The sequence below is a fragment of the Podarcis cretensis genome (genome assembly GCF_951804945.1).
Source record: "Podarcis cretensis genome assembly, chromosome: 17".
NCBI lineage: Eukaryota > Metazoa > Chordata > Lepidosauria > Squamata > Lacertidae > Podarcis > Podarcis cretensis.
In genome coordinates, this window is record NC_137187.1 from 9,131,887 (window position 1) to 9,159,206 (window position 27,320).

Sequence of the window (27,320 nt, forward strand, 5' to 3'; positions counted from 1 at the left end):
TCCAACAACATCTGGGGATCCAGAGTGTTGCTCAGACTTGGGTTTCCAGCAGTTGTTGAACTACAACCCTGACTACCTAGCTAGGGATGATGCTAGCTAGGGATGATGGGACTTGTTGTCCAACAACAGCTGGGGACCTAAGTTCATACCCTCCCAACATTTCTCCGATGAAAATAGGGACATCCTATTCCATTATCATTAATTTTATTATACCCTGCCCATCCGACTGGGATACCCCAGCCATTCTGGGCAGGTTCCAACATATATAAAAACATAATAAAACATTACTCTTTTATTAAAACAAACAAACAAAAACCCCTTCCCTATACATGGCTGCTTTCAGATGGCTCCAGGGTCAGACAACTCCATACCCTCTGATTAAAATAAGGATGTCCTAAGGAAATCAAATCAGAAACCGGGGTGGCCTTTGTAAATCCGGGACTGTCCCTGGGACATATGGAGGGTCTGTAAAGTTTGAAAAACACTGTGAAGGATCAAGAAAACTCCAGCCTCATCCCCTTTTCCTCTCTCAAACTGAAACTTCAAAGCTGGCCTAATCTTGGCCCTAAACTGCTGCATTTTTCCCTCGGTTCGTTGTTATATAGCAATAAGCAAGAAAGGCCAAGATCCTTTTGCCTGCGGCATGGTGCCCTCCAATCTAGTTTTTCCTGTAATCCACAGCCTCCCAACAATGTGCAGGTAAGTAATACCGTCTTGTGAATTTGTGATGAAAAACACAGGAGGGGTCCCCAATGGTAGGCAACAAAGATACCAAGTCACAGGAACGAAAATAAAAGTGGCATTGATGTAAACCATTTTTACCCCTTTTCTATGAATGGAAAATCTTGTTCCTCTATTTTTGGTTTACATAGTGGCACTAGCTTGTATACATTCAGTGACCTTGGATTGTATTATTTTTAGCTTACTGTATTATGTGTAGTTCATTGGACTATTTTGTACACGTTTACATCAATATCACTTTTGCTAAACTGGGTTCCTGCAACTTGTGAATTTGTGGAGGAGACAGAATTTGGAGTGATTTTTTATTTTTTAGATGGGGAGTACACACAGCTCTGTCTATATGCTCAGCTGATGGAACAAAACTTAAAGAGAGCCAAGCCATAGATCTATTTGACTGTCTGAGCCAATTTAATCAGACCAACTAACATCTATATATCAGGACTAGATAATTGGCTTGCTGCTCTCCAAGCATGAAAAACTACTTCACACATTATTGTGAAGCTGGTTTTCTATCCTGTTATTAAGAGAAGATGCTCATTAAAAAGCCAAAACATTCTGATATTTAAATTTTTTATTGTTTTCTCATCAAAATTTCTCTTTGTAGAAGGATGGCAATGCTGCTCAGTGCATATTACATGAAGAAAGACATACCTCTCAAATGTCTAACCTGATAATAGGAGACAGCACTATGTCTAAAAATAAGCAAGATCACCATCACAATGCTGTCCACACAATTAATACACAGAAAATACACTACTATTAAATATAATAGAGTTGGCGCCCAACTGAAGAGTAGCCAGTAATTTCACAAAGAAAAGTAACAGTACAACAGGGGAGAAGAGAACTCATTTGCTATAATACATGATTGGAAGGATCACTAAATGAGTCATCTATTTGACAGCTACAACTGTTCCACTGTCAATGTAAAGAATTTCCAAAGGAATTTCAAGGATCTGAGAGCATAAATATCTGTGTCATGCAGAAGTCATGCTTCAACATCCTTGAAAGACCTGGAAAAAAATGTTCAGACATTTAAAACTTGGACCAGGATTCAAATAACTGGGCACAAGTACTTCACAATCACTTTGTACATGTCCCTCTTCTCCTCTTGAATCTCAGGACAAAAATGTTTTTTGAAGTTACAACAGGGATGTAACCGTCAAGATCACCCCTCAGACTTAGTTTTAAATTTTAAGTCGGTATCACATTATTTTTAAGAAACAGAACCCATTCATCGCCTATGCTTCTGTAGACTGATGCCCTGATAACTGTTCATCAACTCCTTTGTTTTATGATGCCACCACATGAAGGAGGACATGATGCAGCTTCTCTACCATGGACAGAGTTCTCTCGGTAGAAGGATGCAGCAAAGAGCTTCCATTCAACTCTCTTGCTTGCAGTGGGAGACCAATACATACTCACTGCCTTTATCTCTATCCAGATGCCTCTCACCCTCCCAAGATGCTGGGGAGGTGAGCGATGCCTAGATGTGTACGCAGGGGTTCACTGTGGAGCATGCATGTCTATGAACCAGTTATGGAAGAAAGAAGAAAGCTCCACTGAGTATAATATAGCAGAAAGCTATATTAAGAGTGGAATGAATGTGTTCAGGTGACTCTATCACTTGGCTAGACTTGGCTAGTTTGCATGACTGCACAGTGTGAGAGCACAGACAGAGACATCTGAGTATCTTACTAACGAGTCACCAGCAAAGCACCACTCCAAAAGAATTGGATCTACAAAATACGGTTATTTATGGTTAATGGAAAAGACAATTAAGAGATATGCAACAAATATAAATATTGTATGGTACGTGTAATATACTCTAACAGAACTACAATTATGATTAACATTTATTAATGCATAAACCGGAACATTGACAGGACCACTATAAAACCTTCATAGTCAAAGATCTGCAAGGTAGCCAAGCTTTGACTGTATATCAATACAATTATTGATCTGTCAGGTAAGTTATTACCTACAGTGAAAAGTTTCAATCTACATTTGAAAAGCCTTTTTATACCATGTATAAAATAAATTAAAAAGGGAAGCAGAAATTCTCCTTTTATACTTTGCAAACATAGTGGGTGCAATCCACTGAGTAGTTCTCCTGTACATGTCACGGTGACAATAAAAGGGAGCTGGACAAGAGCACTACCATTCATTTCTACGTGGCCTGTGCAGGAGATCTTCTGGCTGAGTTGTGCCCATAATCAGTAGTTACATGGGTGTTCCTTTTACCTCCCCTTTGGTAAAACATATAAAGAGTTGACTTCATAGATTTTCAAAGTGTATAATACATATAAACAGAAAGATTTCAAAATGGGATTTTTTTAAAAGTGGATTTTAAATGTCAGACGTCTTCTACTTCCCATTGAGAAATTAGGTTTCCCCCTCCTCATTTGGAGTGTCAATAATAAAAACTTGCAAAATATTTGTACAATGAGCATAAACTTCCAAAATAATAAAAAAATTCCCCTTATTAAAAGCTATCCCCATACTATTGGCATTATCACATTTTCAGCTGTCTATGGAAACAAGCAACCCATTAATCAGCTGCTAAGTGCTTCTCCCTTCAGCTCTTTACACTTCACTTCCAAAATCCCATAACCATGTTCACATTTGCTAATAAACAGCACATGCCAGCTATATCTAAGCACTTTCTATTTATTTCAAAAGGGGTTGAGTGTTGAGCACATGCTTCACTACTACTAAGTTCAATAGGATATGTGAACAATCCTATGCACACTTGCTCGGGAGTAAGCCCTATTGAACTCAGTGGAACTTACTTCAAAAAATACCTGTGCAGGATAGGGCTTCAAAAACACTTCCATATGACTGGACTGTGACCTCCATTTGCTGCCAGTTTGGTTACACGATTGTACATTGTAGCTTAAAAATAATTCATGGTCAAAAGATCAATTTCATATTTAAACGCAGTTATGTTCGTCAAAAAAACAGAAAAAAAGAAAAACACAGATTTAAACATCACATTTAAGCATTCTGATCCCCACATTAAAGTAAAGCATTAAACTAAAACAGCATCAACAATTAATAACATTTAAATCAAGCAAGACGTTAGAAGTTGAACGTGAAAGGAGAGGAAAAGTGACTACAGAGTATCCTACACCTAGAGTCCCTCTGTGGAAAGAGTACATTCGCTTTATTGCCCGTTCTTGCTGTTGGATGGATGGCCACTGAATGACACAAGATGCCGATAGTTCTCTTCCCAACTCTTTTCACCACTGTTGCCAGCTGAAGTCGTCGTTGCTGCCAAATACCAAGAAAAACCCTAGGATGGTAGCAAAGATGACTGTGTTTCCTGTGAGGACAAGCGCACAGGCTCCCCAACGAATCTATGGTCAAGGGGGAAAGGAGAGTTACATGGCATATAGAAAGAAGCAAGCAAACACATACACATTATGCTACCTATTGAGCTGCAACCAACGTAATTGCTCTGTGAATGGAAGAAGCTCCTTCCGTTCACAGAGTGATTACATTGCATGCAAGCCACTTCTTACATTTATAATATTTGCTTATATGTGGAACCCATTGTTCTTAGGAGCTCGGAGGGTTCCCAGGTGGCTTCCCAAATAGATCCTGTTTAGGGCCAAATCCTATTTGTTTCAACAGTTTTATGTGCCTGATACCATAATCTGGGCTCTATATCTGCTGGATGCTCTGACAAATAATCTAGAGTGCTGTCTACAAGCTTTATACCCAACATCATTTGACCTGTTCTATGCTTCTCACTTTTTAAACAAACAGAACACCACAGTGAAACACATGCTCAAAAGGAGGAATTACTAACCAGTAGTGCTCTGGCAAACACAATTGGGAGCCCAAATGCTGAGACAACAATGCCCGTCGTAAGAAATATGGCAAGTTCCTTGCAGGCATTACTTGTAGCATCTGTGTCTTCGACGACTCTTCTTGCTATGCAGTATGGAATTGGAGAAAGGGTGTAGAAGAACAGGACAAAGAGAGGCCAATATTCGCTAGAAGAAAAGAAAGCAAATCACATTTGACAGGTATTCTTCCTCTTGTCCTCAGAGTATCTTTAGATAATAAAGTCTGCCTTTACAATACACAGCAATACACAATAAAACAGCCACACCCATATATAAGCAATGTAATAATTCATGATAATGCAAATAAAAGTCATGTGCAAAGACAGCTGGGGAAAATACAAGTCCAACAAAACATCTAACCCAAGGCTTGGTGCCCTTTGGAATAGGAGAGAACATTTTTTTAGGGCCAGATGAGATACATGGTAAGAAAGCTTAGGCACTACCAATTTACATCAGCCCAGGTGAGTTTGATGCTCAGACCTAATATGACAGTTTTTGAAATAATCTCTTAACACTGGTATCTCCACCTTAAGGAGAACAAATTTATTAAGCATATAAGCAACTTTTCAACCGGAGTAACAAAATAGATGCATTGAAGAGAGTGGAATAGAAAGTCATATGATTTGTTTCAATTTATAGTTCAGGCTGTTAAAGGTAAAGGTAAAGGGACCCCTGACCATTAGGTCCAGTCGTGACCGACTCTGGGATTGCGGCGCTCATCTCACTTTGCTGGCCAAAGGAGCCGGCGTACAACTTCCGGGTCATGTGGCCAGCATGACTAAGCCGCTTCTGGCGAACCAGAGCAGCGCACGGAAACACTGTTTACCTTCCCGCCGGAGCGGTACCTATTTATCTACTTGCACTTTGATGTGCTTTCAAACTGCTAGGTTGGCAGGAGCAGGGACCGAGCAATGGGAGCTCACCCCGTCACGGGGATTCGAACCGCCAACCTTCTGATCGGCAAATCCTAGGCTCTGTGGTTTAACCCACAGCGCCACCCGCGTCCCTTCTTATATATATAAACCTTTATATATAAAATGGTAAAGGTAAAGGGACCCCTGACCATTAGGTCCAGTCGTGACCGACTCTGGGGTTGCGGCACTCATTTTGCTTTATTGGCCGAGGGAGCCGGCGTACAGCTTCCAGGTCATGTGGCCAGCATGACTAAGCCGCTTCTGGCAAACCAGAGCAGCGCACGGAAACGCCGTTTACCTTCCCGCCGGAGTGGTACCTATTTCTCTACTTGCATTTTGACATGCTTTCGAACCCAAAGCTATATTGTAGGGCAGATTGAAGCTGTGAAGTCACTCTGTTTATTGCTTTAGGATTCTTCAGAAGAATAAACTTTTTGGATTACAACCTGAGAGGCTTTCTATCTCCAGGTCTATTCACGATTCCGAGATAAGTCAATGTGGTGCTCCTCAGATATTGTTGGACTCCAACTCCCATAAACTCCAGCCAGTACGGCAAAAAGGCAGAAATAATGGGATAGTCCAGCAGCGCCTGGATGTCAAATTGGCTAACCCTGAACTATCCAATATGGATTATAATGAACAGAGCACCTTTGTAGCTGCAAATTACAACTAGAATTTCATCACATAGCTAGAGTCTATGCTCAGTTGGCAGATGTTGGGAAGTGCTATGGCAGAAGACCCTGGTTTCAGTCTCTGGCATTGACAGACAGGTCTGGAAAACAGTCTGAAACACTAAAGAGTCTGCAGTTAATGCTGATGTTACTGACTTTGCAGACTAATTGTCTGATTTAACATAAGACCACTCAAAAGCATCAACAAAGGGGTGCTAGTGATTTGCCAGAATTGGTGTTGGTTTTGTTTGCTTATTTAAACCCAATAGCTACGAAGTAAGAAAAGAGAGTTAGAAATTAAAAAGGAAACTAAGACAACAGCAAACAAGAATATGCTTTTGAAAATGCATTACTTGTACTGCGGAAGGGCACAACCAAGCATCAGGAACATTAGTCCAACAGCTCCCCCAAAGGACAGGCTAATCAAAGCTGTAAAGACAGACATAAAACTGTATCAGTCCTCCAAAATATTTGATCAGTTTTCCCCCTCTACTAACAAGAACTGCAGGCAGAAGGGAGACCAGAGTACTGCTTCTATTCCTCTCATCAATAGCCTTCTCATTCAGTCACTTTGAATACACCATACAATAGCAAAGATGCAACTCCAGCTTGGAAAAAAAATAAGAGGGGGCAATACAAAATAGTGTAAATGGCCCCCTTTCCAAAAATTACATCTATATAAGCTGTGAACTGCTTTGACAGCTCCTGGTAGAATGTTCTTTATGAAAATAATACAAGTAATGCATTATGTGAGATGAAAAACAGTTATATTTACACTTTATAAATTTGATGCTGATAATTGGGGATCTCATGACTGTTCTGTTGTATTTAAGTACTGCTGGTGAGAACCCAATTTTATGCTGGGTTGCTGCTGATTTCATGGAAAGGAAGGACATCAGTAAATAAATTACTAAATGATATTGACTTAACTGTCAAGACTGCAAAAGTGTTAGCATTTATATAGCCTTTTCCGGCTGTTCATAGTACTACGCAAAAATTACATCTCTCATTCCTACAACATCTCTGTAAGGTAGATGAATATTATTTTCTCCATATTTCAGAATGGGACTGACGTGGAGACAAAGTAGCTTACCTAAGTATACCCAGCAAGTTCATGACAAAAGCAAAATCCTGTGTACTTACATAAGATGAAGTCTCATTTTTGAACTCAAAAAGGCTTACTTTTGTGTTTATTTATATAAGTTTGTGTATTAAGGTATCAGCACTTCCCTGTTGTCTGCCCCAGTAAAGGTAAAGGTAAAGGGACCCCTGACCATTAGGTCCAGTCGTGACCGACTCTGGGGTTGCGGCGCTCATCTCGCTCTATAGGCCGAGGGAGTCCGCGTACAACTTCTGGGTCATGTGGCCAGCATGACTAAGCCGCTTCTGGCGAACCAGAGCAGCGCATGGAAGCGCCGTTTACCTTCCCGCTGGAACGGTACCTATTTATCTACTTGCACTTTGATGTGCTTTCAAACTGCTAGGTTGGCAGGAGCAGGGACCGAGCAATGGGAGCTCACCCCGTCACGGGGATTCGAACCGCCAACCTTCTGATCGGCAAGTCCTAGGCTCTGTGGTTTAACCCACAGTGCCACCCGTGTCCCTTCTGCCCCAGTATCACTGACCAAATCAGTGACATTTCTCATAAAGCCACTCCACTTTCTTTTATTCTTGCTTGCAATGTACCAAATCTCCTTCCTATTTACGAAACTTAGCCCAGCCTCCCTCCAAGTATGTATGTATACTGCTATTTAAAGGTGTAAGATTAACATTGTGAACCACTTCAAGATGAGAGACAAATAAGAAATGTGTCAAATAAACAATTATTTAAATGCACAGGAGCCTCATCTTCCTCCTTTGCATCTGGTAACTTTTACTGTAGACTCAATAGGTTGCAAGATCAAGTTTACTGGAATGGATTCAGAGCTTCTCAAACCAGCTGTTGTTGTATACAACTCCTATCATCCCTAGCTATCACATCTAGCTAGCAGGTCCGGGATGATGGGAGCTGTAGCCCAACCACAGCTAGGGGTCCAAGTCTGAGAAACACTGGCAAACCTATGTGTGTTTCTTAATCAGCAAATTCTTCCAAGCTAAATGGTGCTGAATTCCAGAAGAAGCTGCATAGTCTAATGCAACAAAACCATCAAAAAGTCCTTTCCCAGCTCAGACTAACCAATTCATTGTGACAGGATCTTTTGTGGAATAGATCAGGTTCATCGTTTATCCCGCAATATATGTGTAGCTGCAATGTTACACACACTTATTTGGCAGCCGCACTGCATTCAGCAGGGTGTTGCGTCTGCCTGGAAAGGCACAGGATCACAATGTTTCTTGCATTTTAAGGTATTGCAAAGCTTGGCTGACAGAGTTTAGCCATGCCCATTCCCACGAGTGTGCATTGGGTTGCAGCCCAAAGGTTTGCAGAGCCCAAGATTTCATTTTGCATAACAATTGGGATACCTTCAGAGACCTGACAAGAAGGGCAATACAGTGGTACCTCGGGTTAAGTACTTAATTCGTTCTGGAGGTCCATTCTTAACCTGAAACTGTTATTAACCTGAAGCACGACTTTAGCTAATGGGGTTTCCTGCTGCCACCGTGTGCCGCTGGAGCATGATTTCTGTTCTTATCCTGAAGCAAAGTACTTAACCTGAGGTACTATTTCTGGGTTAGCGGAGTCTGTAACCTGAAGCGCATGTAACCCGAGGTACCACTGTAATAATATTAATAATTTTGTGGTTTTTTAATATTGCATCTTTATGTTGTGAACCGTACTGAGATCTACGCGTGAGAAGGGCAGTATACAACTAAATAACATTAAGATGTCATCCCTTCCCTGTTCTTCCCCAGTACCTGGCTCTGGGGGAAGAGGAGGGATACTATCTCTGCACATGCTCTGGAGCTGCATCGCTTACACCCGCTAACTAGGAAAGTTAAAACTCCTATGAGACGGGCCTTGCTTCCGGTAACAACACTGGGCTCGCCTTGCGACCCGGCCCATGCCTAGGGATGTCGGAAACGGACGTGAGGGGTGGGGAGCGTCAACGCCACACAGGCCTCGAAATGTGGGTCCAGGTATTGGGGGCAGCAGAAGAAAGAGACCAACGAGACACTCTCTCCGTTTGCGCGCTTTTCTAGCCAAGCGGCGCATCCTCACCGGCAGGGAAGGCGCACGTTGCCATGGAAACAACGCGGTCCCTCTTCTCCCCCCCCCTCGCCAGAAGACGTCACCGCCAGGGCTGAGGGGCGACGTCCTTTCCCGGACCTGGCACGGAAGACCCCCCCCCCCCCCGCCTTGCTCCCGGGCCCTTTCCATTGCCACCCCTCGGAACCGCCACAGCGGCGCTACCTTTGATGCCGGCCATGATGCTGCTGTTATTGTCGCGCACAGGCCGCTCCCAGCCAACCACAGAGCGGGAGGAAGACGGCCAGACAGAACCCGGAAGTGAGCGCTCTTTCAGAACAGAGGAGGACTTCGGGCGGGCAGAAGTAGGATGGCACCTTAGACTTAAAAATGTGTAGATGGACACGCAGGGCGCAACTTGCAGGTTCTGTAGGGCGTTTCGCCTGCTCCTTCCTCCAGGGCGAAAATAAGACGCGTCTATAGGAACAGGGTCCGTATAGTTAAAGCTATGGATTTCCCAGTAGTGATGTATGGAAGTGAGAGCTAGACCATAAAGAAGGCTGATCGCCGAAGAATTGATGCTTTTGAATTATGGTGCTGGAGGAGACTCTTGAGAGTCCCATGGACTGCAAGAAGATCCAACCTCTCCATTCTGAAGGAAATCAGCCCTGAGTGCTCACTGGAAGGACAGACTTTGGCCACCTCATGAGAAGAGAAGACTCCCTGGAAAAGACCCTGATGTTGGGAAAGATGGAGGGCACAAGGAGAAGGGGACGACAGAGGACGAGATGGTTGGACAGTGTTCTCGAAGCTGCCAGCATGAGTTTGACCAAACTGCGGGAGGCAGTGGAAGACAGGAGTGCCTGGTGTGCTCTGGTCCAGGGGGTCACGAAGAGGTGGACACGACTAAATGACGAAACAACAACAACATGGGAACAGGGAAGGGACGCTGGTGGCGCTGTGGGTTAAACCACTGAGCCTAGGATTTGCCCATCAGAAGGTCGGCGGTTCGAATCCCCCAGCTCCTGTCAACCTAGCAGTTCGAAAGCATGTCAAAGTGCAAGTAGATAAATAGGTACCGCTCCGGTGGGAAGGTAAACAGCGTTTCCGTGCGCTGCTCTGGTTTGCCAGAAGCGGCTTAGTCATGCTGGCCACATGACCCGGAAGCTGTACGCCGGCTCCCTCAGCCAATAAAGTGAGATGAGCGCCACAACCCCAGAGTCGGTCACGACTGGACCTAATGGTCAGGGGTCTCTTTATGGGAACCGGGATTTTTAGTGCAAGATGCGATTGGATGGCACCTTGGCTCATCCAACGAAAGCCAGAATGAAAGAGAGAAGGGGAAGGAACTTTTGATTGCAAATCTAAACCAGCTTCAGCTCTGTCTCCTTCTTAAAATATTAATGGAGGACAGTCACTCTCTCCCAACTGCAGCCCCATCCATCTTGTAATATAGAGATAAGAGAATTGAAGTAGCGTTAATTTTCACGTAAAGTAAGAACTGAGCTGGAAACAGTGAACTCCTGTTTTTGCAGCTGCCTTTTGTTGGTGGTGGTGTTTGGCGGGGAGGAGCTTTGTGCCTAATAATATCTACTACACTTTAATATTCTAGATTCGTCTATTGCTTAGGCAGCTTTCACTTCTTTCCTGGGGTAATGTTTTTAAAAATGGCTTCGACCATGAACCTGGAAGTCCCGTCCCCACCACTGATAATGAAATATGTTATCAACCTGCTTATATTCCAATCCTATGCACAGGCCTCCTTTTTATACCTTTCCCCTCCAACCTCATTACTTCCCTTCATCACCATTCAACATGCATAGGCTGGTTCTTCTTACTAATTTGATAGTTTAAGCAGATTTCTGAGAGACCAAGTTAAAACTGTTTGTATAACACTTAACTTTGCAATTTCATAGTTGCGTGTGCAACAAGATGCAAATGATAAAATCATTTAAATTGTACCAGTGTCTGAGCTTATTTTTGGAAACCGCACCATGATTCAAGGTAAATGATCAATCCACCAAATGCAGAAGGCATACAGAGATTCCCTGGCCTAGGACATTCACAACAGCTCTCAACAAATATATGTGTATAATGTGGTGTTTTTTTAAAAGGTGGCATTGTGTATGCTCTATAAAGCAATTGGAAGGCACGTTGTAAATCTGCACAGATTAATTAATACAAAGTGCCATAAACCACTGAACCTTTTCGACTTGCTGATCAGAAGGTCAGTGGTTCAAATCTGCATGATGGGGTGACGGTCCCAGCTCCTGCCAACCTAGCAGTTCGAAAACACACCAGTGCAAGTAGATAAATAGGTACCGCTGTGGCAGGAAGGTAAATGGCGTTTCCATGCGCTCTGGTTTCCGTCACAGTGTCCCATTGCGCCAGAAGCAGTTTAGTCATGCTGGCCACATGACCCGGAAAGCTGTATGTGGAGAAACGTTGGCCTGAAGTGAGATGAGTGCCACACCCCATAGTCACCTTTGACTGGACTTAACCATCCAGGGTCCTTTACCTTTTACTATAATGTCACTACCCATAGATCAAGCTGCTGCTAAAAGGCCAGGTTCTTTTTAAAAAACCTCCACTGTTCACAACCTTAACTGAATCATACAGTGCATTGCACAGCTGAGTAATAGATTGCATCATATATGTCTGTTGTGCTTCCTTCATGGATTTGCGCAAGTATAGCCCTGCCTACAAGATCTCAAGCCACAGTGTGCTGAATGTGTGTAAAGTGCCACAAAACTCCAGCTTGCTTGCCACCAAACAACCACAATAATAATCCATTATTACTGGGGAACTTTTCCCGTGTTCCTCAAACTTGGGTCGCCGGCTGTCGATGGACTACAACGCCCATCACCCGTGACGATTGGTCTTGCTAGAAAGGGGTCATGGGAGTTGTAGTCCATCAAGAGTTGGGGACCCTGTAAGCGGCCTTTGTTTACTGACACTGACTCACCGGAAGAGACGATACACTCTAATGTACACCCTGCACAAGCCCATTGGTTCCCGGCTGCTGCTTGCTTTGCCCCGCCTCCCAAGGCCAGCAGAGCCAGTGAGAGGAGAGGAGCTTCTCCAGCCAGCGAATAGCATTGCCGGGCGACGGGCGGAATGGCCAATCATCCCATCGCCTTGTCGGACGACCCTCCAGTGGCGAAAGGCGGGCGACAAAATCCCGCCCCCCTCCAACTGCGAGGCGGTTAAAACACCGTTGCGCCGTCGAGAAGGTTCGACCCTTGAAGAAAGCAGCAGCCGCGAGCCGGCGAGGGAGCCAATCAGAGAGGCGGAGAGCGCCGACGCCACAGCCGCTGAGAGAGAAGACTCGTCGGCGGACGCGGCGCGATGGTGGCGCCGCTGAGGCTGCCGCTGCTCCTGCCGCTGTTGGTGGTGCTGACGGGGAGCGGGCTGGCGTGGGGCTGGGCCCAGCAAGGTAAGGCCAGGCCGGAGCGGCGGACGGGTGGCGAAGGGGGAAGGGCCACAGTATCCTGTCAGAGGCTACTGTCGTCAGTCTTGACAGGGAAATGAGGCCTCCAGGTTCAGGAGCAGTTTACCTCAGAAACGCTTTCGGTGCGGGAGGGCGGCTCTCTCGGCGCCCTGCTTCTTGGCAGCTTTCCTGGTTTGGGCGTTGGTGGCAGGCAGAAGTGGGACCGCCGAAGGTGTCTTTTCTTGGCATGTCGGGGCGTCCAAAGGTGACAGCCCTTTCCGCCCAAGCGGGCATTTGTAAGCTTTTAAAGAATTTGAAAGTCGTTTCCCACTTGCCTCCACACCCCCCTTTTCCCTCCTGTGACTGGTGGTGGGTGTGGTTGTAAGCCTGAGGCATATGGGCTGCGTGGCTTTTGTTGACAAATGCATTGGATTGCAGAGGGCTGGGACCAGATGCCGTTTTACAATGTGTTGGATTAGGGCGTTATTGGGTTGTTTGCGTTTTATTTTTATTATGTATTTCATGTTTTTATATTGCAATTTTATCTTGTGAAATATCTGAGTCCTACAGGTATGGGGCAGTAAAACAACAACAAACCTCTGGTTACCTGAAACATATTCAATAAACACACAAGACGTATGGGGCAGTATACAAATTTAGTACTACTAGTAGTAATTTGTTGTTATTTAGTCATGTCCGACTCTTCATGACCCCCTGGACCAGAGCACGCCAGGCACTCCTGTCTTCCACTGCCTCCCGCAGTTTGGTCAAACTCATGCTGGTAGCTTCGAAAACACTGTCCAACCATCTCGTCCTCCGTCGTCCCCTTCTCCTTGTGCCCTCCATCTTTCCCAACATCAGGGTCTTTTCCAGGGAGTCTTCTCTTCTCATGAGGTGGCCAAAGTATTGGAGCCTCAGCTTCAGGATCTGTCCTTCCAGTGAGCACTCAGGGCTGATTTCCTTCAGAATGGAGAGGTTTGATCTTCTTGCAGTCCATGGGACTCTCAAGAGTCTCCTCCAGCACCATAATTCAAAAGCATCAATTCTTTGGCGATCAGCCTTCTTTATGGTCCAGCTCTCACTTCCATACATCAGTAGTAATAGTAATAAATGGCCCACAGAGCCCCTTCAACTCAACAGTACTATGATTCTATGAATTACTGAATTAACAAATGAAGATGCAGGCTCCGAGGCAGTTTGTCTCTGAATATGACTGGGGTTTTTGGGGTGCCGGTGGGGGAAAGAAATAAACAGGAGAGCAGTTGCCTTTTTGTAGGAGTTCCAGAATCATCTGACTGGTCACTAAGTGAATATTTGGTGTGATCCAACAAGTGTCTTTTCATATTCTCAGTAACCGTGGTGACAACATGGAAAGCTTCCTATTCAGCAGCAGTATCTCTCTGCATACTAATCACTAGTCAGGCCAGGGGAAAGTTGTAGCTTTCAAAGGCATCTTATGAATAAGGTAGTGGGCTAATTGGACCTCAGTGTAACAGCCCAATGCTGTGAATTTCATGGACTTTGGAATTCGATCAGATCCAATGTGCTGCAGTGTGGTGGGCTTTATTCGCATGTAATTGTAGATAGGATTGTAAATTACATGGAAGCTCCATGTCCAAACACTATATATATTTGATTATTATTATGCTGGGCAAATAGAAAATAAGAGACCTTGCTTACTGAGATTTCAGGAGCACCTGGCTGACAGATATACTTGACAATATGGAACAGCCTTTCTCAAACTTGGTTCCCCAGATGTTGTTGGACTACAACTCCCATCACCCCTAGTTACCAGGAAGAGTGGTCCAGGATGGTGGGTATTGGCAGTCCAACAACAATTGGGGACCCAAGTTTGAGAAAGGCAGATATGGGGTATTGGCCTGATCCAGCAAGGCAGTGCTTTCCTGTCCTCCAGTAATTGTGCATCAGCATATATGTAGAGCATAAGAAAAGAAAATCATTTTTTCTGTGCTTAGTTTTCAGACACTAGAGAGCTTTGTAATATTATTTGTTAACTCAGTGTTTGGGATTGTCATAGGCAGCTGGGAAATATTGGGAAAATGGTAATAGGAATTATTCTACTGGGAAGTTATCTGTTGGCTTTTAGTGATTATCCTGGATTATTTTTTTTAAAAAAGAAAAGCCTGCATTCCTATTTTTGCCTAGTGTTTCTCAATCTATTTTTGTACTCACACATTCTTCCAGATAAAATTTTGTTGCGAGAAATCCAAGCCCTGACACTCTACCCAGGCAGGTTTACAAATTATCGACGGACATCTGCAGTTCCCCAGTTGCATTGTACTGGCGGCTCAGCTGGATGTGCAGCATACACACCTGAGGTTGTCCAGTGTTACAACAAAGGCTGGGATGGCTACGATGTACAGGTATAGTTACTTGGGAATCTATATAAATTAATTAATCCTGGTGTTGGGGTGAGAAAATGCTGTATGTTCCCTTGATAAGGCATACAAATGAATGTTCCCTTGATAGGGCAAAATGGCCAGGACTTAGGGAGGATGAGCCATTGATGCTTCCATTTGCAGCCAGATCTACATCTGGTAAAAAACAGATTGAGAGAAGCTAGCTCCTCTACAAAGTGGATCCATATTACTTTCAAGAGAAATTTGGAGACCCAGTGTTCTGGGTCCCCTCATTAATGGGACTCTGAAAATACCAGCTTTTAGAAAAACTGAATTGTAATAAAAATTCCTCGAACAAGATTGTTGACCAACCTGCTTCCTCACAAGAATGAATTAGTAGAATATTTTGAAGTCTTCAACAACAAGTAGACTGACGATTCTGATCTGAATGTTATATGAGTAAACTCCATAAGGATAATTCTTTATTGCATTGTATTCTTTAAAGTAATTATATTTTTAATCCCGGAAGATTGAACTCTTTAGGCCAAAAATACAGTAGTTACTGCATATAATAAAGTCAAGTACTGGTTTTGTTTTCTTTTTTGTAATTGGACAATGCATTGTGCCAAATCATTAGGAAATAGAGACGTACTGTAGTTCCTTACCAAAGGGATGTGACTTCTAAAGGGCATATTCATTTCTGGCTCGCTGTTTTTATCTTAGACAGTGAAGAAGCTGACACAGAATGTTTGAGATGCATGCTACTTCACTCTGAACAAAAGTTTTGACACTCCCTCTGCCAACTTTTGTTTAAAACTTTAAACATTAAAAATAATAAAAATGACATGCTGTTTTAATCTTTTGAGGATACATGCATCCTATTAAATTAAAAAATCCCTAGGGATAAACAAAAAGTACTATGTATATGCAGTCAAACAGTTGGTGTTGACTGCTACAGAACTCAGGGAATACATGTTTAAAGTCTTATTACAAGGAATGTGGTCCAAATTTATTATTTAGTGTTACTTTCTTGTGAAATTCCTTTTGAGAACTTGCTCCCAATCTGCAGGAAACAGAAATGCTGTGTAGGTTACATTGTTTTTAAATAACATTATTGGTGAGATCCACGGTCATGTGAGCAGAAGTCCTCTCATATGACAGGACTTCTCCTTCTCTCCCTGTATGCTCAGTCAGATCTCCATAAGGTCATCTAGCATACATTTAAGGGGCAGGGAGGGGGAGTCCATGGATATCTAGTTCACTTGTGGACAGACACAATTTGGTATCTGTAGTTTATTTTATTCTACTTAAAAGGAAGCAAAAATAACAAATGATGTTTCCTTTTTCAGTGGGAGTGTAAAGCACACATGGATATTTCATATCGCTTTGGAAAAATCGAAGTAAGCTGTGAAGGCTACGATTATCCAGATGACCCTTACATATTAAAAGGATCATGTGGCTTGGAGTACACATTAGAATTAACCAAGGAAGGACAGCAGAAAGCGAATTCCTTTGGTGGGAGTTACTATTCCACAACATCTCATGATTCATTAGGCTCAGGTGCTGGAGTGATCCTCTTAATATTATTTGTGGGCCTTGTTTACGGCGTCTACAAGCTATTCCTCTGTGATAACCGGCCACAACATGGTTTCTCTCACGGTGATGATTATCCAGGAACCAGTGGGCAGGATAATCGAAGTCCCCCTCCACCAGGATTTAAATCAGACTTCACACCTCCTCCAGGATTTAAATCCCACTTCACAGGTAAAGTTCTCTCTTGTATATGACAATAGGAACACAGGCATTGAGAGATCTTGTCCAAAGCTGGACAGTAAGTAGTACTGCATTGTAGAATTTTGTTCATTTCTTGTTCTCAGTCCTCAGGTCTGTAAAAGACATTATTATATTCTGTAGAACTTCATTCTTATGACAGTTCCTTCTACTCTTGATTTGACATTTTATTCTAAACCAAAAGGGTGGGAAACAGTAATCCCATGAGAGGGTAAGAGGATATGAAATAGAGTATGCCACTCATGTGGGCCTGAGCTCTCATCTTCTACCAGTCTGCAATGCAGAAGGAGATCAGCATGGATGCTTCATTGCTTGTAGGTGTGGCTTGCTTTCTGTAGATAATCTTTTCTATACCCTCTTAGTTACTACCTCTATATTTATAACTATTTGTGGCAAGATGTGTGGCTGGTAGTGATGCAGGTATATTATGTTGTCACTGTACTGTCTTTCAAATCTCAAGTCAATGAAATGGAGTAGAGTAACCTCAGAAGGTCAAAGAATGATTAAGAATGACTACATTGCATCTTGGAAATAATAAACACAAGGTTTTATTAGCAGATCCTGAGTCAATAAAAAGAAGGCATCAAACAAACTGGAAAGCTTGTTGGTAGTACCTGTTCTGCTAATATTGCAGGTCCCATTGTACTACAGTAGTAGTAGTAGTAGTAGTAGTAGTAGTAATACACTGTCCACCTGGCTGGGTCGCCCCAAAACATCAAACATTAAGAGCAGCTTATTAGGAAGTAACCCCCAGTGGCATCTCCGGATCTACTTTTAAATAAACATATTTGAGATCAGGCTGTTAGAAATTTTAAAAGACCCTTCAGTTTCTAGCAATGGAGACCCAGTGTTGGCTGACATAGCAGTGATGCTTTTTAAAATAAATAAATAAATTTGGAGTCTCTTGTTAACTGTAGCATCATGATGATTTGCATGTATAATTAACATCAGATGAATTGCCTTCATATTACCCATTGTGAATCTGGAAGCATTACATAACAGTATTTATGAGTGTGCATGTGTGAACTGTTAGTGTAGTTCCCCTTCATTCCTTCAGAGTTTTTAAGCTGACCTTGATTCAACGTCTGAAATAATTCGAAAGCCTTGATCTTGAGTGACATTCCAAAGCAAATAGCCCTCTGGTAACTTCTTCAACATAACAGCACTGCTTCTGTTTCAAAGATTGTTTAATCTAAATCTATATAATTTTATTTGGATTAAGGTGATGCTGGTGGCTCGTATTCTGGTTCAAATTCAAACTCAAACTCAGGGCCAGGATTTTGGACTGGGTTAGGTGCTGGAGGGCTACTGGGATACCTGGCAGGCAACCAAAGGTAAGCTCTAAGACTTATCTACCTTGTTTTCTCTTGGCAACAATACTTTCTGGGCCTGGTGGGTGATATATTTACATAAAATGTGTGAGAGGTGAAAGGAATGGCGTTCCCAAGGACAAGGAACCAAAGGGAGAGATTGTCTTCTATATGCAACATCCGATAATTTATCTATTCAATTTTTAAAGTTTTGATTAACCATTCTTTAATTAGGGGAATAACTGGAATTTTCTGATGTATAGCTAAAACAATCATCAGTATATTCAAAATCAATCACGAGCCCTAACATCTATAGTAAAATTAATCCCTAACGTAAGGCCAAAAACTTCAAGAATCTGTTTTTATTCCATTTGGAATATATATTTTCCAGAGATGCATAAAATCTGCAGTATTTATATTGCATTTCCAGCATTTGATATGATATGATTTGTAATATTTGTAATATTTTATTAAGCATGCTACAGCTTCAAAAGGAAAAAATGCTTTAAAGTTCTGAGAAATATTTATCTCGTACTTGAAGTGCTGCTTCTCTGTACATAGTGATCCAGCCTGTAGTCACTTGGAGACTTTATTATAGAAGCCATGAAGGAGTTAGGTTGTGTGCAAAGTATTCTTCAGGGCCACAGTCTGGAAACTAGATTGGCCACCAGAGAATACAGAAATCGGCTATCCTTGATACAGTGCTCTTTTAATTAGGCTCCTTGCTTTGCAGTTGCTAACATTGCATCATTCAGTGAAGAAATTCCTGCTACCCTGTTTATAGTAAAGCAGCAGCTTCAAGAGAACTGAGGTGTTAAATGGTGGTCTTTGCTTTCAAATAACAGAATATTTCAAATACTAAAAATTCTTAAATTGTGTTTTGCTTGTTGCATATTATCTTTTGTTTTGGGGAGTTCTAAAAAACAAAAAGGAGAGGGGTACATTTGAAAATAAATATAAAATAATTCAAAGGTCAAGTTACTATAAATCGTATTTAAGCTGGTCTTCCTTCTTTCTAACATAAGCGTCTAATATTTGTCTTGCATTCCTATGGCCTGCCTATTCCAATATTCAACTACTGTACAGTAATGTTTCTTCAGTTTCGTTTGTTATGAACTAGGATTCGTTTGTTATGAACTAGCTACTTTCCATTACCAGATCCAGGTATAATTCTGTTAATTACCGGTACTTATTTGATCTCCAGCTCCTCTTAGCTCATCTTACATTCCAGGTTATTCCTTCCCAGACTCTGGTTTCTTTGGCTCCTTTTGCTTATCAAGCCTCCCTTTTCTCTCCATTTCCCTTTGTGCTTCCCCCCACATAATTGTTTTGTAGTATAGTTGATTAACTGCTGCTTCAAAAGGAATGAAATTTAAGTAACAGCTTATCAGTGCTCAGTTATCAGTGTAAAACACAGCCAAGATCCCAGCCCATGTAAATCAGAGGAAAAAGGAAGTTGATGACAACTCAGTAACCATGTTAAGTCTCTTCCGTTAAAAAAAGAAAAAAGGCTTAAGATTCTTATTTAAGTGAGTTTGCAACAATTTGTTTTGGCATTTTCCTGCAATGTTTAGTTATTTTTAGTATTTGCCAAGAACTCACTGAGCACAGCCTTCTAGTTTGCTTTTGTACAGACACTTCATTTCTTAGGTTCTTAGGTAATACTATTATTTACATTGGCTGTGTGACCTTGGTTTTGCACTGAATCTAAAAGACTTCTGAGTATTTGATGCTGTTGTTTATATCTCTGCAAACTATTGTGGTGGTTCTGCCTTGATTAACATGTTAAGAGACTAGATAAAATCCCAAAGCTACTCATGGGAATAAGGGACGCAGGTGGCGCTGTGGGTTAATGCCTCAGCGCCTAGGGCTTGCCGATCGAAAGGTCGGCGGTTCGAATCCCTGCGGCGGGGTGCGCTCCCGCTGCTCGGTCCCAGCGCCTGCCAACCTAGCAGTTCGAAAGCACCTCCGGGTGCAAGTAGATAAATAGAGACCGCTTACCAGCGGGAAGGTAAACGGCGTTTCCGTGTGCGGCTCTGGCTCTGGCTCTGGCCAGAGCAGCGATGTCACGCTGGCCACATGACCCAGAAGTGTCTCTGGACAGCGCTGGCCCCTGGCCTCTTAAGTGAGATGGGCGCACAACCCCAGAGTCTGTCAAGACTGGCCCGTACGGGCAGGGGTACCTTTACCTTTTAACCTTACAGTGGATGTTTGGAATAATTTTCTATATATAGTTAACAGACAAAGAATCAGCAGTTCTTATTTCTTTTATTAATTTTGAATTGTTTTTATTTAGATTAGTTTTGTTTTTGCTTTTTTGATACAAAGGTTCATATAAAACGTCCAATATCTTTTTAATTTTCTTTCAAACTTTAATAAAATCTATAGGGGGGAAATATTTTACCTCCCCACTTCTATACTAGCTTATCTGTTTCTTTAAACATTTATATTACTACTGCTATTGCATGTGGTGGGGAAATGACATTTGTCACTAAAATAGTTTAAATAGTTTAATCGATTTCTCCCCACCACAGGTCATCTACGTATAACCGATATTCACCTTACCATAATACGTGGGCTGGTCCAACTGCTCCACCTCCTACATTTGGTGCTTCAAACAGCTCTTCAACGTCTTATTCAGGGACAAAGTCCACCTCAGGTGAGTTATAAGCCATGTTATCTTAATTTTCCTGGTGAACCTCAGGGGCGGTGACTTTAATCACTTCACTGCAGTCCAGAGAAATTGATTGCATTTAATTCCTGTTTAATTTTAATTTTGTTTCTTCATGATTTTTTTTTATTACATTCAGTTACACATTTTAACATTCTTAGCAATACATTCCAAATTATTGTTTTCAATTCTATATGTGTAAATCTCTTATGTTTATATATTTTCCTTATTCCTATCCGTGACTTCCCTCCACCATTTTACAGCTTCTTTTGTTTTTGTTTCTTTTTGTATTGTGTTGTGTATATTGCTTCTGTTTCCCCCATAAGACGTCTGTCAATATTTTAGCTTTACAAAATTTAGGCAATGCATATCAATAAATTTGTTTTGGAACAATGTTTTGTCATATATTCTTCCACACATTCCCATTCTGTAATGTAATTCCTGTTTAAATCTTCGGGGGTAGATAAGTGACAAGTCATCTGCCTCACTTTTCATAGGATTTAGGCTTAGTTTTCACCAAGCTGATAAACTTGTATGGACTGTACAACATAATGTAGGAGAAGGCACACATAATTTAATAGTCTCCCATATTACTGCCTCACATCTGGCATATAGAAAATTTGTGTATTAAAATATGCGAGTAGAACGGCTTTCCACCTATTTTCAAAAGGTCTTGTCTTACGTGGACAATATTTACTCAAATGGAGTTCTATTAAACATTGTAATAGATGAGAGGATACACCCACACACCACACACCACACACCACATTTGTAGTAATGTTTAATTGTTTATTGGTTGTGGTTGATATATATATTGATATATATATATATATCTTCCTTGCCTTTTTCTCTGACAGTGACTTAAGGCCACTTACAGATAAAATAAGAACAGTTGAAAACAAGGGGGGGGGGGATAATTTAAAAAACAAGTAAACATTAATAGAATTTATGTATATAATATAAAATTATATCTTCAATCTGTTCTCAAAAGAATTACCCATTGACTGATCATCTTTCTCTTTCTCTCTTAGGTTTTGGAGGCACAAAAAGGAGATAAAGTTCCTGATCTGCTTGCGTGTGTGAATAAAAACAACTTTCCAGCAATTCTTTAAAATTCTTTCCAACATTTTTGAAACCTGTTTTAGGCTTGGCTTTGTAAAAGTTCATCTTTGGATTCAGTTATACATATGTGTATTTGAGTTTGAACTTTAATATATAGTTTTAGGAGTTGTTTTGGATAATTGCTTAGAATAGAAAAACAAGAAGCGGACACAAATTCTTTCTGAAACCATTAAGTCCCAGTGAAAACAATGGTAAATTTCTGAGTAAACCATAATTTACAATGGGCAACATTTAAAAAAAAAAACCAAAAAAACAAAAATAAAGAGCATGAAGAAATACTATTACAGCAGGTTGAAAGCAGCATGAAGGCGAGTCTTCTCATTAAACTTGTTCCAAAATGTTACAAAAAATACCCATTTCCCCATAAACCATAATCATAGTAACTATCGTACCAAATTTTCTCTATCCATTCAGATATAGTGAGAGATATGCTTTTCCCCCTCCCCAATTTTTAGCTGTTATAATCTTAGTAGCAGTTATAGTATAAGGTTAAATTCTATTTCTTGATCATTTTATGGAAAAACATCTTTTAGATTCGTTCCTTCCAAATAAAAAGGTATAGTGGGACCAAAAGTTCTTAGTTGCAGAAGCATCTGAACTTCTTGACGAGCTTGTAACAGAACCCCCCATCAGTCAACCTTGAAACAAGGGACAGATTTCAAAGTAGCCCCCACTGTAGGGGGGGGAGGATAGAGAAGGGTGGGTGAGAGAGAAGGACCTTTCTGGATAGTTACCTTTATGCCTGATAAGTAAAAAACGGAAGTGAAAGTTTGAGAATTCGAGTTTGCTTTCTGGGGATAATAACATGGAAATAATGGGGATAATAACTAGGAAATGGCATATCTACATCTTTGAAAAAACTGCTTGTAACTTGATTTTATTTGGTTTTGGGGTGAAAACACAAGAATAGACATGCATGGGGTTTTAAAAGTATGTAAGTCTTATTTGGTTTGCATTCAACTTAGTCATAGTTTGAGTAGACCCATTGAAATCAGTGGATTCAATTGGCTACAACCCATTGAGTTCAGTGGAGCTTGTTTTCAGGTATACATATAATTGTAGACCTTGACCCTAACCAGTTCTGGTCATAGGCCATTACTACATAGAATCACAGAACTGTAGAGTTGGAAGGGGTCCCAAGGGTCATCTAGCCCAACCCCCTGCAATGCAAGAATCACATAAGTTCAAATGACATATCCAGCCAATTCACCTAGATGAGCACCATAATGTGGATTTCATCAACATCAGGTCCTTGTCCTACCCACATGATGCTGACACAAAGCCCTACACTAGGACTAGACAACAGAACAAAAGAACAATCTCTACCCAACTCCCTTTTCTCCTCAACTGCAAGATGTCCATGACAAAAATGTATTTCACTAAAGGCAAACGAACTGTGAAAAAGACTTATGAATGCAAAGTGGAGACAATAGGTGTACCTTTCCCTGTTTTTCTGTTTGTTTTGTAACAAAAAAAAACTTTAATAAAAACTAGTTTTTAAAAATCATGTCCTTGTGCAGAATACAACTTCCCTGTAAGTTGCTTCCCTTGCTGCATCAGAGGGCTATCTTTTCATATGATAGAATTTGGGTGCGATAATAGACTTTGTACATGTGTTCATTGATATCTTTCTTCATGCCCTTCATTCTGCTGAATATACCGTATTTTTTTGCTCTATAAGACGCACCAGACCACAAGACGCACCTAGTTTTTGGAGGAGAAAAACAAGAAAAAAAATATTCTGAATCTCAGAAGGCAGAACAGCAAGAGGGATCGCTGCGCAGTGAAAGCAGCAATCCCTCTTGCTGTTCTGGCTTCTGGGATAGCTGCGCAGCCTGCATTCGCTCCATAAGACGCACACACATTTCCCCTTACTTTTTAGGAGGGGAAAAGTGAGTCTTGTAGAGCAAAAAATATGGTAATTATATGTTACTAGTTCCTTGTACACAACTTTTTACTCTTACTGAGAGTACAGTTGTGACTGTTGTCTTGTTGTCTCATTTTGGGAGAAAAACCCAAAATGTTTGCATTGTAAAAAATCTTCATACTTTGGATTTAAGACTGTCAAAGTAACTGATTTCTTCATTTAATAACTCCTTTAACACTAGAAACAATGGCTAATGGAATAGGTATATGAAATCATAAGAACTGGATTAATTTAATTGAAAAATCCAGTGTCCTGCATTAAATTGACAGCCATTCTTTAAAAAAACACTACTTTATAGATTTGATAGTTGTGATCTTCTGGATGGTTGTTTATAAACTGCTTTCCTATGTGGAAAAGAATAGTGTATTGAATGGAGATAGTGGAACTGGCTTGGTTTGCACATAATGTTAAGTCAAAGGTTGGCTTAGTGTGAATGAACAAACATGCAGGTACACAGCAAAAAATGCAGCTGATTTGCTTCTCCCCTGGTCCTGCTGTTGCTGTACTACCCAGAACTGAGCCATGGTTGGGTTTAGCATTACTAATGATCTAGTCCACTCTGCATTTTTTCCATTGATCAGACATCTAACATGTAACAGTAAAGAGAATGGGTTTGGAACTGTGCATCTGTATTGTTGCCTTTTATTCAGCAGTTTCCATGCTCTCTTTTTGCTGTATGTTTAACTCAGTAAATAAGCACAGTTGACAAATAATAAGCAGCAAACGTTGAAATAAAATGCAGAACTAATGTTAATATGTGCAAAGCGAAAACTGAGTAAAGGAAATAATTCTTTTTTCACTATAGAATCTTGAACATATTGGGAGAGGGCCTGGAGCTTTATTGAGGAAGCCCGGCTCTCATAGGCTCTCCTTTTGCGTCAGTCCTGTGTATCTTCACATACTCATGGGGTCCAGACTGGTGGTTACTGACATGGAATGAGACCTTGGGGTTTTAGCAGATACCTCTGTTAAGATGTTGACCCAGGGTGTGGCAGATGTGCAAAAGGTGAATTCCATGCTAGGGTTCATTAGGAAAGGGATTGAAAACTACCACTATTCTAATGTCTCAGCTGCAAGAAATCATGTCTTTCCCCTATCGGTCTCTACAGCAGGTGCTGTAACTCTCCAAAGGTTTGACTTCTCCCCAGAAGGTGCACTCTTCCATTATCTCACGAGACAGACGAATGCCAGCCAAACACAATTCTATGAGACCATGCTTGAATTACCTTGTACAGTTCTGGTCTGTCTCCATGAAAGGCAACTTCACAGATATATTCATATTTACCATGATGAGGCCACTCAAGTTTCTCTTTGCAGTGGCTATGATTTACCTTAGTACCAAAATAGCTGCATCGTTCTACAGTTAGCATTTGAGCTCCTTTGGAAGGGGTGATTTGTTGTTGTTGTTGTTGTTGTTTAGTCGTTTAGTCGTGTCCGACTCTTTGTGACCCCATGGACCAGAGCACGCCAGGCACTTCTGTCTTCCACTGCCTCCCGCAGTTTGATCAAACTCATGCTGGTAGCTTCAAGAACACCATCCAACCATCTCATCCTCTGTTGTCCCCTTCTCCTTGTGCCCTCCATCTTTCCCAACATCAGGGTCTTTTCCAGGGAGCCTTCTCTTCTCATGAGGTGGCCAAAGTATTGGAGCCTCAGCTTCACGATCTGTCCTTCCAGTGAGCACTCAGGGCTGATTTCCTTCAGAATGGATACGTTTGATCTTCTTGCAGTCCATGGGACTCTCAAGAGTCTCCTCCAGCACCATAATTCAAAAGCATCAATTCTTCGGCGATCAGTCTTCTTTATGGTCCAGCTCTCACTTCCATACATCACTACTGGGAAAGCCATAGCTTTTACTATACAGACCTTTGTTGACAAGGTGATGTCTCTACTTTTAAAGATGCTGTCTAGGTTTATCATTGCTTTTCTCCCAAGAAGCAGGCGTCTTTTAATTTCGTGACTGCTATCACCATCTGCAGTGATCATGGAGCCCAAGAAAGTAAAATCTCTTACTGCCTCCCATTTCTTTCCCTTCTATTTGCCAGGAGGTGATGGGACCAGGGGCCATGATCTTGGTTTTTTTGATGTTGAGCTTCAGACCATATTTTGCGCTCTCCTCTTTCACCCTCAATAAAAGGTTCTTTAATTCCTCCTCACTTTCTGCCATCAAGGTTGTGTCATCTGCATATCTGAGGTTGTTGATATTTCTTCCGGCAATCTTAATTCTGGCTTCGGATTCATCCAGCCCAGCCTTTCGCATGATGAATTCTGCATATAAGTTAAATAAGCAGGGAGACAATATACACCCTTGTCGTACTCCTTTCCCAATTTTGAACCAATCAGTTGTTCCATATCCAGTTCTAACTGTAGCTTCTTGTCCCACATAGAGATTTCTCAGGAGACAGATGAGGTGATCAGGCACTCCCATTTCTTTAAGAACTTGCCATAGTTTGCTGTGGTCGACACAGTCAAAGGCTTTTGCATAGTCAATGAAGCAGAAGTAGATGTCTTTCTGGAACTCTCTAGCTTTCTCCATAATCCAGCGCATGTTTGCAATTTGGTCTCTGGTTCCTCTGCCTCTTCTAAATCCAGCTTGCACTTCTGGGAGTTCTCGGTCCACATACTGCTTGAGCCTTCCTTGTAGAATTTTAAGCATAACCTTGCTAGCGTGTGAAATGAGTGAAATTGTGCGGTAGTTGGAGCATTCTTTGGCACTGCCCTTCTTTGGGATTGGGATGTAGACTGATTTTCTCCAATCCTCTGGCCACTGCTGAGTTTTCCAAACTTGCTGGCATATTGAGTGTGGCACCTTAACAGCATCATCTTTTAAAATTTTAAATAGTTCAGCTGGAATACCATCACTTCCACTGGCCTTGTTATTTGCAGTGCTTTCTAAGGCCCATTTGACTTCACTCTCCAGGATGTCTGGCTCAAGGTCAGCAACCACACTACCTGGGGTGTACGAGACATCCATATCTTTCTGGTATAATTCCTCTGTGTATTCTTGCCACCTCTTCTTGATGTCTTCTGCTTCTGTTAGGTCCTTACCACTTTTGTCCTTTATTATGGTAATCTTTGTACGAAATTTTCCTTTCATATTTCCGATTTTCTTGAACAGATCTCTGGTTCTTCCCATTCTGTTGTTTTCCTCTATTTCTTTGCATTGCTCGTTTAAGAAGGCCTTCTTGTCTCTCCTTGCTATTCTTTGGAAATCTGCATTCAATTTCCTGTATCTTTCACTATCTCCCTTGCATTTTGCTTGCCTTCTCTCCCCCGCTATTTGTAAGGCCTCGTTGGACAGCCACTTTGCTTTCTTGCATTTCTTTTTCATTGGGATGGTTTTAGTTGCTGCCTCCTGTATAATGTTGTGAGCCTCCACCCATAGTTCTTCAGGCACTCTGTCCA

The 27,320-nt window shown here is 41.7% G+C and overlaps 2 protein-coding genes and 1 long non-coding RNA gene across 4 annotated transcripts; 1 reads left to right on the top strand and 2 right to left on the bottom strand.

Moving 5' to 3' along the window:
• Positions 1-1,294: 1,294 nt before the first annotated feature.
• On the bottom strand, positions 1,295-9,678 carry LEPROTL1 (leptin receptor overlapping transcript like 1). Its single transcript, XM_079959880.1, has 4 exons — positions 9,530-9,678; positions 6,531-6,606; positions 4,553-4,739; positions 1,295-4,097 (listed from the first exon to the last, which is right to left on the bottom strand). The coding sequence occupies exons 1-4, from the start codon at positions 9,543-9,545 to the stop codon at positions 3,981-3,983; spliced, it is 396 nt and encodes a 131-aa protein (XP_079816006.1). The 5' UTR covers positions 9,546-9,678; the 3' UTR covers positions 1,295-3,980.
• A 2,818-nt stretch (positions 9,679-12,496) lies between these two features.
• On the top strand, positions 12,497-23,495 carry SARAF (store-operated calcium entry associated regulatory factor). Of its 2 annotated transcripts, XM_079959722.1 has the most exons (7): positions 12,502-12,740; positions 14,940-15,118; positions 16,444-16,858; positions 18,108-18,219; positions 20,730-20,854; positions 21,898-21,958; positions 22,415-23,495. In XM_079959722.1, the coding sequence occupies exons 1-6, from the start codon at positions 12,653-12,655 to the stop codon at positions 21,921-21,923; spliced, it is 945 nt and encodes a 314-aa protein (XP_079815848.1). In that variant the 5' UTR covers positions 12,502-12,652; the 3' UTR covers positions 21,924-21,958; positions 22,415-23,495. The 2 variants fall into 2 exon arrangements, with proteins under 2 accessions (XP_079815849.1, XP_079815848.1); XM_079959723.1 differs by lacking the exon at positions 22,415-23,495 and having other exon boundaries at positions 12,497-12,740; positions 16,444-16,826; positions 18,106-18,219; positions 21,898-21,970.
• LOC307206598 lies at positions 22,226-25,715 on the bottom strand. The gene is made up of 2 exons (XR_013834401.1): positions 23,922-25,715; positions 22,226-23,660 (listed from the first exon to the last, which is right to left on the bottom strand). It is a non-coding gene; the product is annotated as an uncharacterized lncRNA (long non-coding RNA).
• Between the last annotated feature and the right edge of the window lie 1,605 nt (positions 25,716-27,320).

What these genes read in the sequence shown, in the direction of transcription:
- LEPROTL1 (XM_079959880.1), bottom strand. An exon ending in TGTGCCCTTCCGCAGTACAA is followed by an intron (nt 4,740 to 6,530) that starts GTAATGCATTTT and finishes CTTTTCTTCTAG; the next exon opens with CGAATATTGGCCTCTCTTTG. An exon ending in TGTTTGCCAGAGCACTACTG is followed by an intron (nt 4,098 to 4,552) that starts GTTAGTAATTCC and finishes CCTTGACCATAG; the next exon opens with ATTCGTTGGGGAGCCTGTGC.
- SARAF (XM_079959722.1), top strand. Translation starts at nt 12,653, where the DNA reads ATGGTGGCGCCGCTGAGGCTGCCGCTGCTCCTGCCGCTGTTGGTGGTG. An exon ending in GTGGGGCTGGGCCCAGCAAG is followed by an intron (nt 12,741 to 14,939) that starts GTAAGGCCAGGC and finishes ACATTCTTCCAG; the next exon opens with ATAAAATTTTGTTGCGAGAA. An exon ending in GGGATGGCTACGATGTACAG is followed by an intron (nt 15,119 to 16,443) that starts GTATAGTTACTT and finishes TTCCTTTTTCAG; the next exon opens with TGGGAGTGTAAAGCACACAT.